The sequence below is a fragment of the Hyla sarda genome, chromosome 5 (genome assembly GCF_029499605.1).
Source record: "Hyla sarda isolate aHylSar1 chromosome 5, aHylSar1.hap1, whole genome shotgun sequence".
Lineage (NCBI taxonomy): Eukaryota > Metazoa > Chordata > Amphibia > Anura > Hylidae > Hyla > Hyla sarda.
The window spans coordinates 47,220,218-47,233,882 of record NC_079193.1 but is presented as its reverse complement, the minus strand read 5'-3'; the positions used below and the strand labels follow the sequence as shown (position 1 = coordinate 47,233,882).

At 43.3% G+C, this 13,665-nt stretch overlaps 1 protein-coding gene and 1 long non-coding RNA gene across 2 annotated transcripts in view; one reads left to right on the top strand and one right to left on the bottom strand.

Moving 5' to 3' along the window:
* The window catches only part of LOC130273143 (uncharacterized), a 144,370-nt gene extending 141,213 nt beyond the window's left edge, over positions 1-3,157 (bottom strand). The window contains exon 1 of the long non-coding RNA XR_008843885.1: positions 2,852-3,157. This is a non-coding gene — a long non-coding RNA (uncharacterized LOC130273143). The remainder of the gene's footprint in view (positions 1-2,851) is intronic.
* NRP1 (neuropilin 1) overlaps positions 1,669-13,665 on the top strand; it is a 191,921-nt gene continuing 179,924 nt past the window's right edge. The window contains exons 1-3 of the mRNA XM_056519467.1: positions 1,669-1,889; positions 4,004-4,378; positions 9,218-9,398. Coding sequence (XP_056375442.1) covers positions 4,309-4,378; positions 9,218-9,398 — 251 coding nt within the window. The 5' untranslated portion in view covers positions 1,669-1,889; positions 4,004-4,308. The remainder of the gene's footprint in view (positions 1,890-4,003; positions 4,379-9,217; positions 9,399-13,665) is intronic.

Below are 13,665 nucleotides of genomic sequence, written 5' to 3'. Positions count from 1 at the left end.
TAACACCCCTCAACATCCGTTAGCTGATGCTATTACAACACGAGGGGGGTATTGGTGGTGTTGCTAGTGGATGATGGGGGTGCTACTACTGGGGAGGTGTTGCTGGAGGATGATGAGGGTGCTACTGGCCATCCCCCCTGGCAGTATCACCCCCATCATACATCGGCAGGATCATCCTCCTGGCAGGAGCACCCCCATCATCCACCATCAGGATATGTTGATGGAGGTGCTGCTGGGGGGGGGGGGGGTGTTGCTGGTGGATGATGAGGGTGCTACTGCCAGGGGGGGAGCATTAGGTAGGCAGCAGTGCCCCCACATTAGGTAGGTCGCAGTTTCCCCACATTAGGTAGCATCTATTCCCCACATTAGGCAGCATAGATTCCCTACATTTGGTACCAGTTCCCCCACATTAGGTAGGTACCAGTTACCCCACATTAGGTAGCAATTTCCCCACATTAGGTAGCACAGATTCCCCACATTAGGTAGCACAGATTCCCCACATAAGGTAGCATAGACTCCCCACATAAGGTAGCATAGACTCCGCACATTTGTAGTAGTTTCCCCACATTAGGCCACAGGTTCCCTTGCAGGTTCCCCACAATGGGTCAAAGTCTCCCCACAATAGATTGCTGGTTATACCACCCCCCCCCCCCCCCCCCCCCCACACACACACACACACACACACACACACACAGTCAGAGAGACACACACTCAGACAGACACACACACAGAGTCACACAAACACACACAGTCACACACAAGCATAGATAGAGACAGACAGAGAGACAGACACACACACTCACCCATCCAGCGCAGCGCTCCTTCTCACCGGGCGCCGTGCGATTGACGTAACTCACGTCCTCCTGCGCGGCCATGCGGTGTGACGTCAGGCCGGCGCAGACGTGGAAGCGGAGGACGGGCACAGTGCTGGTGAAGGTGAGGGGGGGGGGGGGGTGATGACGCTCGGGCGCACAGTGAAGGTGAAAGAGGGGGTTTGCTGACGGACGGGCGCACCGCACACACAGCGCAGGGGGGGGCTGACGGATGGGAGGCCGGCCGGGCACAGATGGGGGAGGGGGGGTGCTGCGGAGCATCTTGGTGTCACCCCATTAGGTTGGTGTCACCCGGTGCGGGCCGCACCCCCCGCACCCGGGTCGCAACGCCACTGCCTCCAGGCGGTGACATGTAAGCAGCCACTGTTCCCTTGTAGGTTGTGCCCTCTGGAACACATAGTGTTAAATTGTCAGGGTGAAGGCAGATTTTTTTTTTTTTTTTTTTTTTTATCATAGTGGAATTTCCTATGTTCTTTTAACCCTTTCCTTTCCAGAGGGCACACTGATGCCAGTGTAAAGCTTAGGGTAGCTCCTCCTGCCCACCACCTGTGCCTGCAGTGCTTGCCCATCTTTATGGTAGGACCTCACCTCCTGATACATGAGTTACACTGGAGGACAGTTGTTACAATGTAACAAGCCTCTACCTTCAAAACACTGAAAGAGCTGTGAAAAAGTGACTGATCTGCACAGTCATCATAAAAGAAGGTCCTTCCCTCCTCCCCTGTGATCATCCTCCTCCTCCTCCTCCTTCTCCTCCAGCCTCCCTCCTCCTCCTCAGCCAACTGCTTGCACACCATATACCCTCCTAGCTGATAGCACTAGCTTGTTCTTCAGAGAGGCTCTGACTGGGAGTCTGTCAGCTCTCTCTCTCTCTCTCTCTGTTCCTCCCATCCCTTCTGTGTGATCTTAAGAATCCTTCCAAGGACCTGCATGTACAACCACCACAAAACACACAGCAGCAGCTACATAGCCTCTACAAGGACACTCACCCTTAGATTTGTACTGACCCTGCCATGGCATCTTCACCATAAAGGGGGACAGTGGCACCAGCTGAAGGTAAACTGCATTTATGTCTATGTTCATTTATTAATATAGAAGCATGGCAGTTTGCTCTCCACACTCCATCATCCTGTGCTTTCAGCATACCCAGCCTATGTACAGAATGCATGAACTGGAGCAACACTATATCACTAGATAGATAGATAGATAGATAGATAGATATATATATATTTTTTTTTTTTGCATCAGTCTATGGCACTGTTTCCCAACCAGGTTTCCTCCAGCTGTTGCAAAACTATATCATTTACATATAATTATTATTATTATTATTATAATATATATATTTTTTATTTTATTTTTTTGCATCAGTCTATGGCACTGTTTCCCAACCAGGTTTCCTCCAGCTGTTGCAAAACTATATCATTTACATATAATAATTATTATTATTATTATTATTATTATTATTATTATATATTATATATATATATATATATATATATATATATATATATATATATTTTATATATATATATATATATATATATTTTATATATATATATATATATATATATTTTATTTTTTTATTTTTTTTGCATCAGTCTATGGCACTGTTTCCCAACCAGGTTTCCTCCAGCTGTTGCAAAACTATATAATTAATATATATATATATATATATATATATATATATATATTAATATTATTATATTATTTTTTTTTTTTTTTTTTTGCATCAGTCTATGTAACTTCTTTCCCAACCAGGCTGCCTCCAGCTGTTGCAAAACTACAACTCCCAGCATGCCCGGACAGCCAAAGGCTGTCCGGGCATGCTGGGAGTTGTAGTTTTGCAACAGCTGGAGGCACCCTGGTTGGGAAACACTAGTATAAAGGTAGTAGTTGCACCCAGGTTCTCATGCCTGAAGGTGCCCATGAAGGTGTCGATTTTTCCATTTCAGTCCAAGATGTAGTTTTGCAACAGCTGGCGGTGCCCTAGAAAACACTGGTCTGTGGCATAAGCTTACCATGCATAAAGGGCATGCAATGTACCCAAACTCAGCACTTGTCATCTGCTACTGGTGCCACTCAGCAGCTTCTTGCTCTCTATCTGGAGTCTGTATGTTCTTGCTGACAGATCTGTAGAAGTGTTAGGGTTTGGCAAGCAGTGGCATGGACCAGGAGCTCCAGATGTGCCAGCGGTCAGCAGCAGTGCCTTCTCCTGTCTGTCTTCTCATTATATTTCATGCTGGGGGTTTTGGACTTGCACTAGGTGCACCTTGGGGTTAGAAGGAGCACTGGCTTGTAAAATGGAGAGATGCCCAGAGAGCTGGGTAAGCTGCCTTTAATTACAGAGCTTGTTACCTGATGCAGATGGGCAGGTCATGCCTTGTCAATTTCACTTGGGTTTACCTGGCACAGGGGCTGCTCTCAATAATGGGCTGCAGACCTCTGGGGTTTCTCTAAACAGTTGAAGTTCAGCGCTTGGGTGGATGAGTTCTTTTTGAGTCTTTCTACAAGCTGTGGTCAGTCATCCTTGGAGATACTAAAAGGGCTGAGAGGGAGGAGGGTACATGCAACACTTCCACTGCTACCTGATCCAGGTGCTGGGCATCTGTGCATGTTAATAAGGAGATAGCATTTGCATGTCATCTCAGATCTAAACTCCATTACATTGGGGGGGGGGTACATTGGGGGGGGGGGGGGGGCTCAGAGTAGGGACATACTCCTTGGCAGGGACCTGTACAGGTTGACTAGATAGGGGGCTTGAGCCCCTGCCATTTTGATGTTCCTCCTATAAGTGCAGCCTTGCATCATTATGTGGGCATTTATATAAATAATAATAATAAGTGCCCCCCCCCTTTTTTTTTTAGTTCAGTCCCTGCCCCCCAAAATGTCTGTGCACATCCCTGCTCCTTGGCACTGTCTGTATGCCTTGATGGTGGCTCAGCTGCCAGTCCCAACCCAGTAAGACCCTCTATATAACAAAGGGACCTGAGACTGGAGCCTGCCCAGATGCTGCTTGCACACAGTGCCTGAAAGAGCTCCCAGGGATATCCATGTAAAGGAGACAAGCCATTAGCTGGGCTACACTTGTGGGGGCTCTGGTGGCTCTGTGCGCCTTTACTCTGCAGCTGCTCATTAATCATATTTTTGTCCTTCCTTCCTCATTTCTCCAGGAAAGCAAGGAGTCGTTTGGTTTCCTTATCAGTTCCCAAAGTGGCTTAAGGAGGAGCTTGTAAATTTTTTCTTGCTTGTTTGGAGATGGTAACAGAACACAGAAGACATCACCAAGTGTGGGAAGTGGTGGAGGAAACCCTGAAGTGAATGACAGGATACAGGACACTGCAAACACTAAGGCACAATTGTCCCTGCTCCTTTAGGACATATTTGTGTGTTTTCCTGGAACTGGACTAAGGAATATAGGATTTGTAAGGAAATTTTGCTTTCTTATCACTTGAATTGTTACCAATCCAGCCTGAGGATGCCTTGCAGGTTGGTGCTCTGGTGCTGCTGGGTGATGCTCATCTATTTAGCTGGTGCTACTAAGGGAGGTGAGTCTTCCAGATGTTCTTATCCTTTCCGTTATACAGTATGAGACAATCTGTTCACAGTGGAGCTCTCCCGGGCTCATCTATCACTATTACCCTGTTATCATGCTGCACTTTATGGTATATAAACATCACAGGCTATATGAAGTGCTGAGCCTGGGATTCAGACTAAACAGAAAAAGTTGGGGCTCTCCTAAACACGTTTGCTATTTGTTTTTAAAGCATTTTGTTTTTGTTATATAGCTGTTTGTTTATGTTTATTAGTATTGTTGTTGTTAAGTAACATTGCATTGGATAAATATATAGTAAAGTTTAGGTATGAAATGCGTCAAGAGCTTATTTATGTATAGAACTGAGCTTTTTTGTATAATGTAAATATACTAAGTGTTGACTATCTTAATAGGAGTTCAGTATGTAGCTTGTCAGACTCTCATGGTTTTACTTTATATGGGTAATACATGGAATGAGTTTCATGGTAAAGTTTAGGTACAGTTAGCATCAAGAGCTTGTTAATGTCTAGAACTGAGCTTTTTGTCATAGATTATGTATATACTTAATACCCAATAGCTTAATAGAAGGGCAATGTGTAAGAATTATTGTTGTTTCAGTCTTTATGAGTGGTGTATTGAAAGAGTCTAGGTAACATTTGCATTAAGAGCCTGTTACCATAGTATCTAGAGCTTTTTATAGAATGTTAATCTATAAAGCTCTAAGTATTTTACTAGTGAGTGAAATGTGTACATTGTCAGACTATTATGGTGACTTTTATGAGTGATATATGGGATGAGCTTATTGTCAACTTTAGGTAAATTTGCTTCAAGAACCTTTTAAGTGTCTATAATTGAGCCTTTTTTTTGTAAGATATTAATATACTAAGCTCTGAGTATCTTAATATAGGGTAAATGTTTACATTGTCTTACTTGATATCACTCAATATGGTTGGTATATGGGATGAGTTTATTTTTAAGTCTGTTTTAAGAGCTTGTTATGTTAGAATGTAGAATTGAGCTTTTTTTATGCAATATTAATATGCTAAGCTCTAAGTATCTCAATAGGATGGAAATGTGTAGTGAACATGACAGCTCGCATCTCCTAAAATAACATGAGGAATATGGAAATGGTGAATTCTTTCAGTTTAAATGGTAACTAGAAAGTTACTCATCATTAGGCTCTGTATTTGCCGGCATTGTCCATGGTTATTTCTTATTGGTATCATGATGGATAAGGAGCGATTTAATAAATTGAGAATAATGGACTGGGCACATTCTTGCCAGGAAATAGCTGATACAGAGCTGCACTTTGCTAAACCGTATTACTTGCAGACACTATTATCTGAGCGGAGCAGTTAGGGACTGTTTAATGACCTTAGTGGAGTCAGTCCTGCCATTAACCCACAAAGTAACCGAGCTGGAGGAGGAAGCTCCCTGCAGCATCCAGATACCCCAATCTCTAACATGTATTTATTAGGTGCATTTAGGCCTAATGGTCAAAGGCCATTACCAGCTACTGCGATTAATGTCCTGCGTTGGCGAAATGGAGCAAATCCAGATGCAAACCTGATTATCTTATTACTATGTCACTTTTACAGAAGTCACAGATTAAGGATCATTGATGGTCGGGGGATCCTGTTTTAATAAGTGACTCTGTCAAGTGACTGGGAACAAGACTGCTTTATGTCACTTGTCTAACAGATGCCGGATCCCTGTGCCATACTGTTTGCTAGGATAAGGAGGAGGCTTTAATGAGAGTATATCACTTCCAGAGTTCTGTCCTCAGTCAGTATGAGACTCTCATAGCAGATGTATCCCTCTCTTTCGCTCTCTCTTTCTCTCTTCGCACCTTCTGGAAATTGAAAGAAATCTTTCAAGACTGGAAACAATGTCAGCTCTCCAGCCTATACACTTCCTATGCGTTTATTAGAAGTTTACCCCCCGCTTGCGCCTCCTCAGACAGAGAACACTTTGCTTAACAAACACCATAATGAAACTCATATTTCTCACTTTAATTCTTGACAAGCAGCCTCCACAACGCTGGTAGCCCTATGCATTTTTCATGGGCAGATTTTCGTTCATTTCCAATTGACCTGGTTTTTTCCCCCTGTAATAAAAAATCTGTACATTTAGAAATTCACGCTGAGAGCCAGGGATGCTATTTCCCCTTTCCACGAGGGAATCTATTAGGGAATAGGATGAAGAAGAAGGAAAAAAACACTGTCCACATCATTAAGGAGACAAGCCATGTGTAGTCTTAGCGGCTCATTGGTGCTGGGCTGTTTACCTTCAGCCCATGCATCTGGATGGTCGGACTATAAATTGCACTAGGCATAAAACTGACAGATCCCAGTTGTCTCGCACTAGAGAGGCTGGAAACCATATGGCGGCACAGGCAGCCATAGACGGAAGGATTTGTCGGGCGATACGAACAGTAATCAGCCTTCGTAAACAATAAATATATGCCTGTTGCTTGGATAGCACCGACGTATTCCGCATCGCCGTACATCACGAACATCAGTCCTTTATAGGAAGCCAGTTTGTATGTTTTGGGATGGTACTGAATGCAAGGGTTAAAACCAGGGGTCAAGTTCTGGGGGGAAAAAAAGTGCAGGAACTCACCCAAGATTTCCACTCAAGGGCTGGTCCTGCAGAACTCTTGCTAATGGGAATGGTGTTACTGCTGTGAAAAAAGTGCAGGAACTCAATTCCTGCATGTTCCTGCAGGACTTGAGCCCTGGTTAAAACCCTCTGAATCTTGAAGAATAAGTCAAAGACTCATTGATGCCAGCCCACAATGGCATTGAAAAGTGGTCTTCTGGGGGGTAGAATGCATAATATGTGGGGGGAATAAAAATCTGTCATGGTGGTCTTCTCATAGGGGTGGTCTTTTGGAGAGGTTTCACTGTATAGATGATTAAAATCACCCATAGTAGTTGTTATATAACTATGGGGCACTCGGCTCAACTGAAACTATTGGGCAACGGTCAAGCTTAGAGCAGTGTTTCCCAACTGGTGTGCCTTCAGCTGCTGCAAAACTACAACGCCCAGCATGCCCGGACAGCCAAAGGCTGTCCGGGCATGCTGGGAGTTGTAGTTTTGCAACAACTGAAAATATATTTGTTGGGGAACACTGTTCTATAGGATCCAAGAAATTGAGTATGTGTTAATCTATGGGAGGTGCACTTGGGTTTCATCCAAAAAAAGTACAGGCCTTTGTTTAGCACCCACCATAGCCTCAGATTGCCAATGCATGCTGGGAGTTGTAGTTGAGCCACAGGTTAAGGGAGCATTGTTTTGTAGATTTCAAAATACTGTATATGTTTTATCCTATGGGAAATGCATTTGGGTGTCATACAGAAGAGTGCCGGCCTTTTTTCAGCACCCACCATAGCTGCAAATTGTCAAGGCATGCTGGGAGTTGTAGTAGAGCCACAGATTAAAGGGGATATTCCAGGAAAAAACTTTATATATATCAACTGGCTCCAGAAAGTTAAACAGATTTGTAAATCACTTCTATTAAAAAAAAAATCTTAATCCTTCCAGTACTTATCAGCTGCTGAAGTTGAGTTGTTCTTTCCTGTCTAACTGCTCTCTGATAACACCTGTCTCGGGAGCTATCCAGAGTAGGAGCGAATCCCCATAGCAAACCTCTTATGCTCCGGTCAGTTCCTGAGACAGACATAGGTGTCAGCAGAGAGCACTGTTGTCAGGCAGAAAAGAACAACTCAACTTCAGCAGCTGATAACTATTGGAAGGTTTAAGATTTTTTTAATAAAAGTCATTTACAACTCTGTTTAACTTTCTGGAGCCAGTTGATCTAAAAGAGAAAAAAAAAAAAAAAAAGTTTTTCCCTGGAATACCCCTTTAAGTGAACACTGTAGGTTGCAAGACACTGTATATACGTTTTATCCTATAGTAGATGCCCTTGGGTTTCATCCAGTAGAGTGCAAGCCTTTGTTCACCACCCACCATACCCGAGATTGGTAGGGCATGCTGGGAGTTGTAGTTGAGCCCCAAAATGGGCAACACTAGTGTTTGCTGCCCCCTAGCACCCCGGCTAGTCATTACATCAATGGCCGACACAACCAACCAGTTTCCACCTATTCCCTTCTAAAAAAAAAAAAAAAATACATTTAAAATTTTATTTTCAAATTTTCTAAATACTCTCCCTCCGTAGACACGTATGAGGTTTTAGGAGCCCATTGAGCAGACGTGGCTGGAGAAATCTGCTCCTTTGATCTCCGGTACTTAGCTCTGTGGGGTAAGATAAAGACGTGTCTAGTGTCTGGGATGAAGGTACTAGGGGTCTTCACACCGGTGATACATAGCTCCACATCGGAGGGGCGAATGATGAGACAAAAGATGAGTCCGCACTGAGCTTAAACAGATCCTGATGGGGAGGTGGGGGGGGGGGCAGACAAAATCTTTTTTAGTGCATAGCCACTTAAAGCATGTCCTCTAATGAGCTTACAGCACTCTACAATAATCCGGACTCCGCAGGGGCCCCGGAGACTCGTTCGCTGCGGAGGGCAGAGCTAGATCTTATTTTTAAGAGAATGAATCCTTATTATATCCTAGCGCCTGTTCATTTCCATCACACGTTCCAATTAAACCCACTCGCTCCCCTCGTCCGGCCCCACGAAAAGGCCCCCGCTGCTATTTCGTATGACATTTTTTACCGCATTAACATTTAAATAATTTTTCCCCAGACAAGTGACATTAAAAAAAAAAAAAATAGAACCAATTAGAGATCCAAATATACGGATCTATCAGCGACTCCCAAAGTGACAATTTTTGAGGTGCGTTTTTTTAATGTTTTTTTTTTTTGTTTTTTTGTTTTTTTACGCAGACAAGTGCGGTGGGACTATAATGATCGAGGAACCCGGTTACGTTGTTTCCCCCGGATATCCGAACTCGTACACCTCCTCGCAGAAATGCGAATGGATATTAAAGATCAAGTCGCCTAAAAAGGACCAGAGGATTCTTATCAACTTCAACCCACACTTTGACTTGGAAGACAGAGAATGCAAGTAAGTGGAGTCTCTGGGTAGTCTTGGGCGCCATCTGCTGGCGGATGGGAGGAACAGTCGTTTGTCTGAACTTTGGAGAACTTCTTGATTGATTGGCTGGAAGCTGATGATTTCTTCGGGGTTATTGTATTATAGTATTGCTTTATCTTATAAAAAGGTGTATTATTAAAAAAATAATAATAATAATAACAATTATTATTATTATTGTTATCATACTACATATAAAATACAATGGAGCAGATTTACAAATATTGTATAATACTTAGACAATGTACATTTATACTAGACCAGTGGCCTCTAAACTGTGGTCCTGCAGATGTTGCAAAACTACAACTCCCAGCATGCCCGGACAGCCGATGGCTGTCCGGGCATGCTGGGAGTTGTAGTTTTGCAACATCTGGAGAGCCTTAGTTTGAAGACCGCTGCACCAAGCCTCACAATATTTCTTATTACAATGTTAATACATTGTTTCTATTTCTATCAAGAGAATAAAGAATTGCTGGAAAGTTTACTGTAAACCAAAGGTGGTCTGGGCATGCTGAGAGTTGTAGTTCTGCAACAGCTGGAGGCTCCTGCTCTATAGCAGTGTTCCACATCCCCTGGCTATCCAGCTGTTGCAAAAAACTATGACTCCCAGCATGCCGCTATCAAGGGATGCAAAGAGTTGGAGTTTGGCAACAGCGGAAGGATTTGAAACGCGGATCTATGGTTTCCAAAATATATATATCTTAAGCAGGTTTCTGGGATTAGAAAAACATTGCTGCTTTCTTCCAGAAACAGCGCCCCTCTGGTCCTCAGTTTGTATGTGGTACTGCATTGAAATAAATAGAGACGAGTTGCAATACCACACACAACCTGAGGACAGGGGTGGCGCTGTTTTTGGATGAAAGCAGCAATGTTTTTCTCATCCTGGAATCTCCTTTAAACTCGGGAGATGGAGTTTGTAGGGGTTATCCTGGATTAGAAAAACAGTACTGATTACTTGAGGGAAACAGCGCCACTCTTGTTTTGAGGTTGTGGGTGGTATTGCCGCTCAGTTGCATTAAAGTGAATGGAGCAGAGTTGTAATACCAGACACAGCCTGAGAACAAGTGTGGCGCTGTTTTACAAAGAAATTAGCTTGTTTTTCTAATTCTGGATAACCCTATTCAATCCAGAAGAGTACAGGCCTTTGCTTGGCGCCTATTCCTATAATATCCAATGGACTGATGTTGAGCAATGAAATAGTTAATACTGTATGTTGCAATCCTCCTATCCCGCTGTCTGTTGCAAGCTTGAAGTAGTTTGCTGTTCCCTGTTTTGTGCATCTTAGACTGCAATGTAAAATCGGTAATAGGGCGGCCTACTCATGTGTGACTTATAGTGTCTTCTCATGGGCACCTTCAGGCATAAGGACCTGGGTGACACTACTGCCTTTATACAAGTGTTTTCCAACCAGGGTGTCTCCAGATGTTTCAAAACTACAACTCCCAGCATGCCCGGACAGCCAAAGGCTGTCCGGGCATGCTGGGAGTTGTAGTTTTACAACAGCTGGCGGCAACCTGGTTGGGAAACTGCTCTATACCCTTGGTTTCAAGTCTCCTAGATTTGGCTATGAATTACGTTTTATTCAATGTATCTGAATTACTCTGGATCCATACATCATACTGATCAGACCATGTCTATCCATGCAGCGACCCAAGCTAGGCGTGCAATCATAAACCCAGGGCTGGTGCGATGATTTTTGTCACCCTAGGCAAAATCTCATTTTGCTGCCCCCTGACTCTGCCCATTGGCCTGCCCTTAGACACGCCCCAATTTATACTACTGGGGTGACACACTGTAACAAACCTCTTCCTCATGCTGCTGTCTGAGTGAGTGGTTCAGATGCTGGTTGTCTAACTTTCTTGAGGCAGGCAGAACGGTGTCCCCCATCAAAAGGGTGCTTTAGGCGGCTGCCTAATTTGCCTATTGGCAGAGCCGGACCTGCATAATCTAGACCCTATCTAGGTGTACAGTCATAAGCCAGACCCTATCTAGGTGTACAGTCATAAACTAGACCCTATCTAAATGTACAGTCATAAGCTAGACCCTATCTAGGTGTACAGTCATAAGCTAGACCCTATCTAGGTGTACAGTCATAAGCTAGACCCTATCTAGATGTACAGTCATAAGCTAGACCCTATCTAGGTTTACATTCATAAACTAGACCCTATCTAGATGTACAGTCATAAGCTAGACCCTATCTAGGTTTACAGTCATAAACTAGACCCTATCTAGGTGTACAGTCATAAGCTAGACCCTATCTAGGTGTACAGTCATAAGCTAGACCCTATCTAGGTTTACAGTCATAAACTAGACCCTATCTAGGTGTACAGTCATAAGCTAGACCCTATCTAGGTGTACAGTCATAATCTAGACCCTATCTAGGTGTACAGTCATAAACTAGACCCTATCTAGGTGTACAGTCATAATCTAGACCCTGTCTAGGTGTACAGTCATAAACTAGACCCTATCTAGGTGTACAGTCATAATCTAGACCCTATCTAGGTGTACAGTCATAAGCTAGACCCTATCTAGGTACAGTCATAATCTAGACCCTATCTAGGTGTACAGTCATAAGCTAGACCCTATCTAGGTACAGTCATAAGCTAGACCCTATCTAGGTGTACAGTCATAATCTAGACCCTGTCTAGGTGTACAGTCATAAACTAGACCCTATCTAGGTGTACAGTCATAATCTAGACCCTGCCTAGGTGTACAGTCATAAACTAGACCCTATCTAGGTGTACAGTCATAATCTAGACCCTATCTAGGTGTACAGTCATAAACTAGACCCTATCTAGGTGTACAGTCATAATCTAGACCCTGTCTAGGTGTACAGTCATAAACTAGACCCTATCTAGGTGTACAGTCATAATCTAGACCCTGCCTAGGTGTACAGTCATAATCTAGACCCTATCTAGGTATACAGTCATAAGCTAGACCCTGTCTAGGTGTACAGTCATAAAATAGACCCTATCTAGGTGTACAGTCATAAGCCAGACCCTATTTTTGTTTACAGTCATAAACTAGACCCTATCTAGGTGTATAGTCATAAACTAGACTTTATCTAGATGTACAGTCATAAGCTAGACCCTATCTAGGTACAGTCATAAAATAGACCCTATCTAGGTGTACAGTCATAAACTAGACCCTATCTAGGTGTACAGTCATAAACTAGACCCTATTTGGGTTTACAGTCATAACCTAGAACCTAGCTAGGTGTACAGTCATAACCTAGACCCTATCTAGGTGTACAGTCATAAGCTAGACCCTATCTAGGTGTACAGTCATAAGCCAGACCCTATTTGGGTTTACAGTCATAAACTAGACCCTATCTAGGTGTATAGTCATAAACTAGACTTTATCTAGGTGTACAGTCATAAGCTAGACCCTATCTAGGTACAGTCATAAAATAGACCCTATCTAGGTGTACAATCATAAACTAGACGCTATCTAGGTGTACAGTCATAAAATAGACCCTATCTAGGTGTACAGTCATAAGCTAGACCCTATCTAGGTGTACAATCAGAAACTAGACCCTATCTAGGTGTACAGTCATAAACTAGACCCTATCTAGGTGTACATTCATAAACTAGACCCTATCTAGGTGTACAGTCATAAGCTAGACCCTATCTAGGTGTACAATCATAAACTAGACCCTATCTAGGTGTACAGTCATAAAATAGACCCTATCTAGGTGTACAGTCATAAGCTAGACCCTATCTAGGTGTACAATCATAATCTAGACCCTATCTAGGTGTACAGTCATAAGCTAGACCCTATCTAGGTGTACAGTCATAAGCCAGACCCTATCTAGGTGTACATTCATAAACTAGACCCTATCTAGGTGTACAGTCATAAGCTGGACCCTATCTAGGTGTACAGTCATAATCTAGACCCTATCTAGGTGTACAGTCATAAGCTAGACCCTATCTAGGTGTACAGTCATAATCTAGACCCTATCTAGGTGTACAGTCATAAACTAGACCCTAACTAGGTGTACAGTCATAATCTAGACCCTATCAAGGTGTACAGTCATAATCTAGACCCTATCTAGGTGTACAGTCATAAGCCAGACCCTATCTGGGTGTACAGTCATAATCTAGACCCTGCCTAGGTGTACAGTCATAATCTAGACCCTATCTAGGTGTACAGTCATAAGCCAGACCCTATCTGGGTGTACAGTCATAAACTAGACCCTATCTAGGTGTACAGTCATAAGCTAGACCCTGCCTAGGTGTAC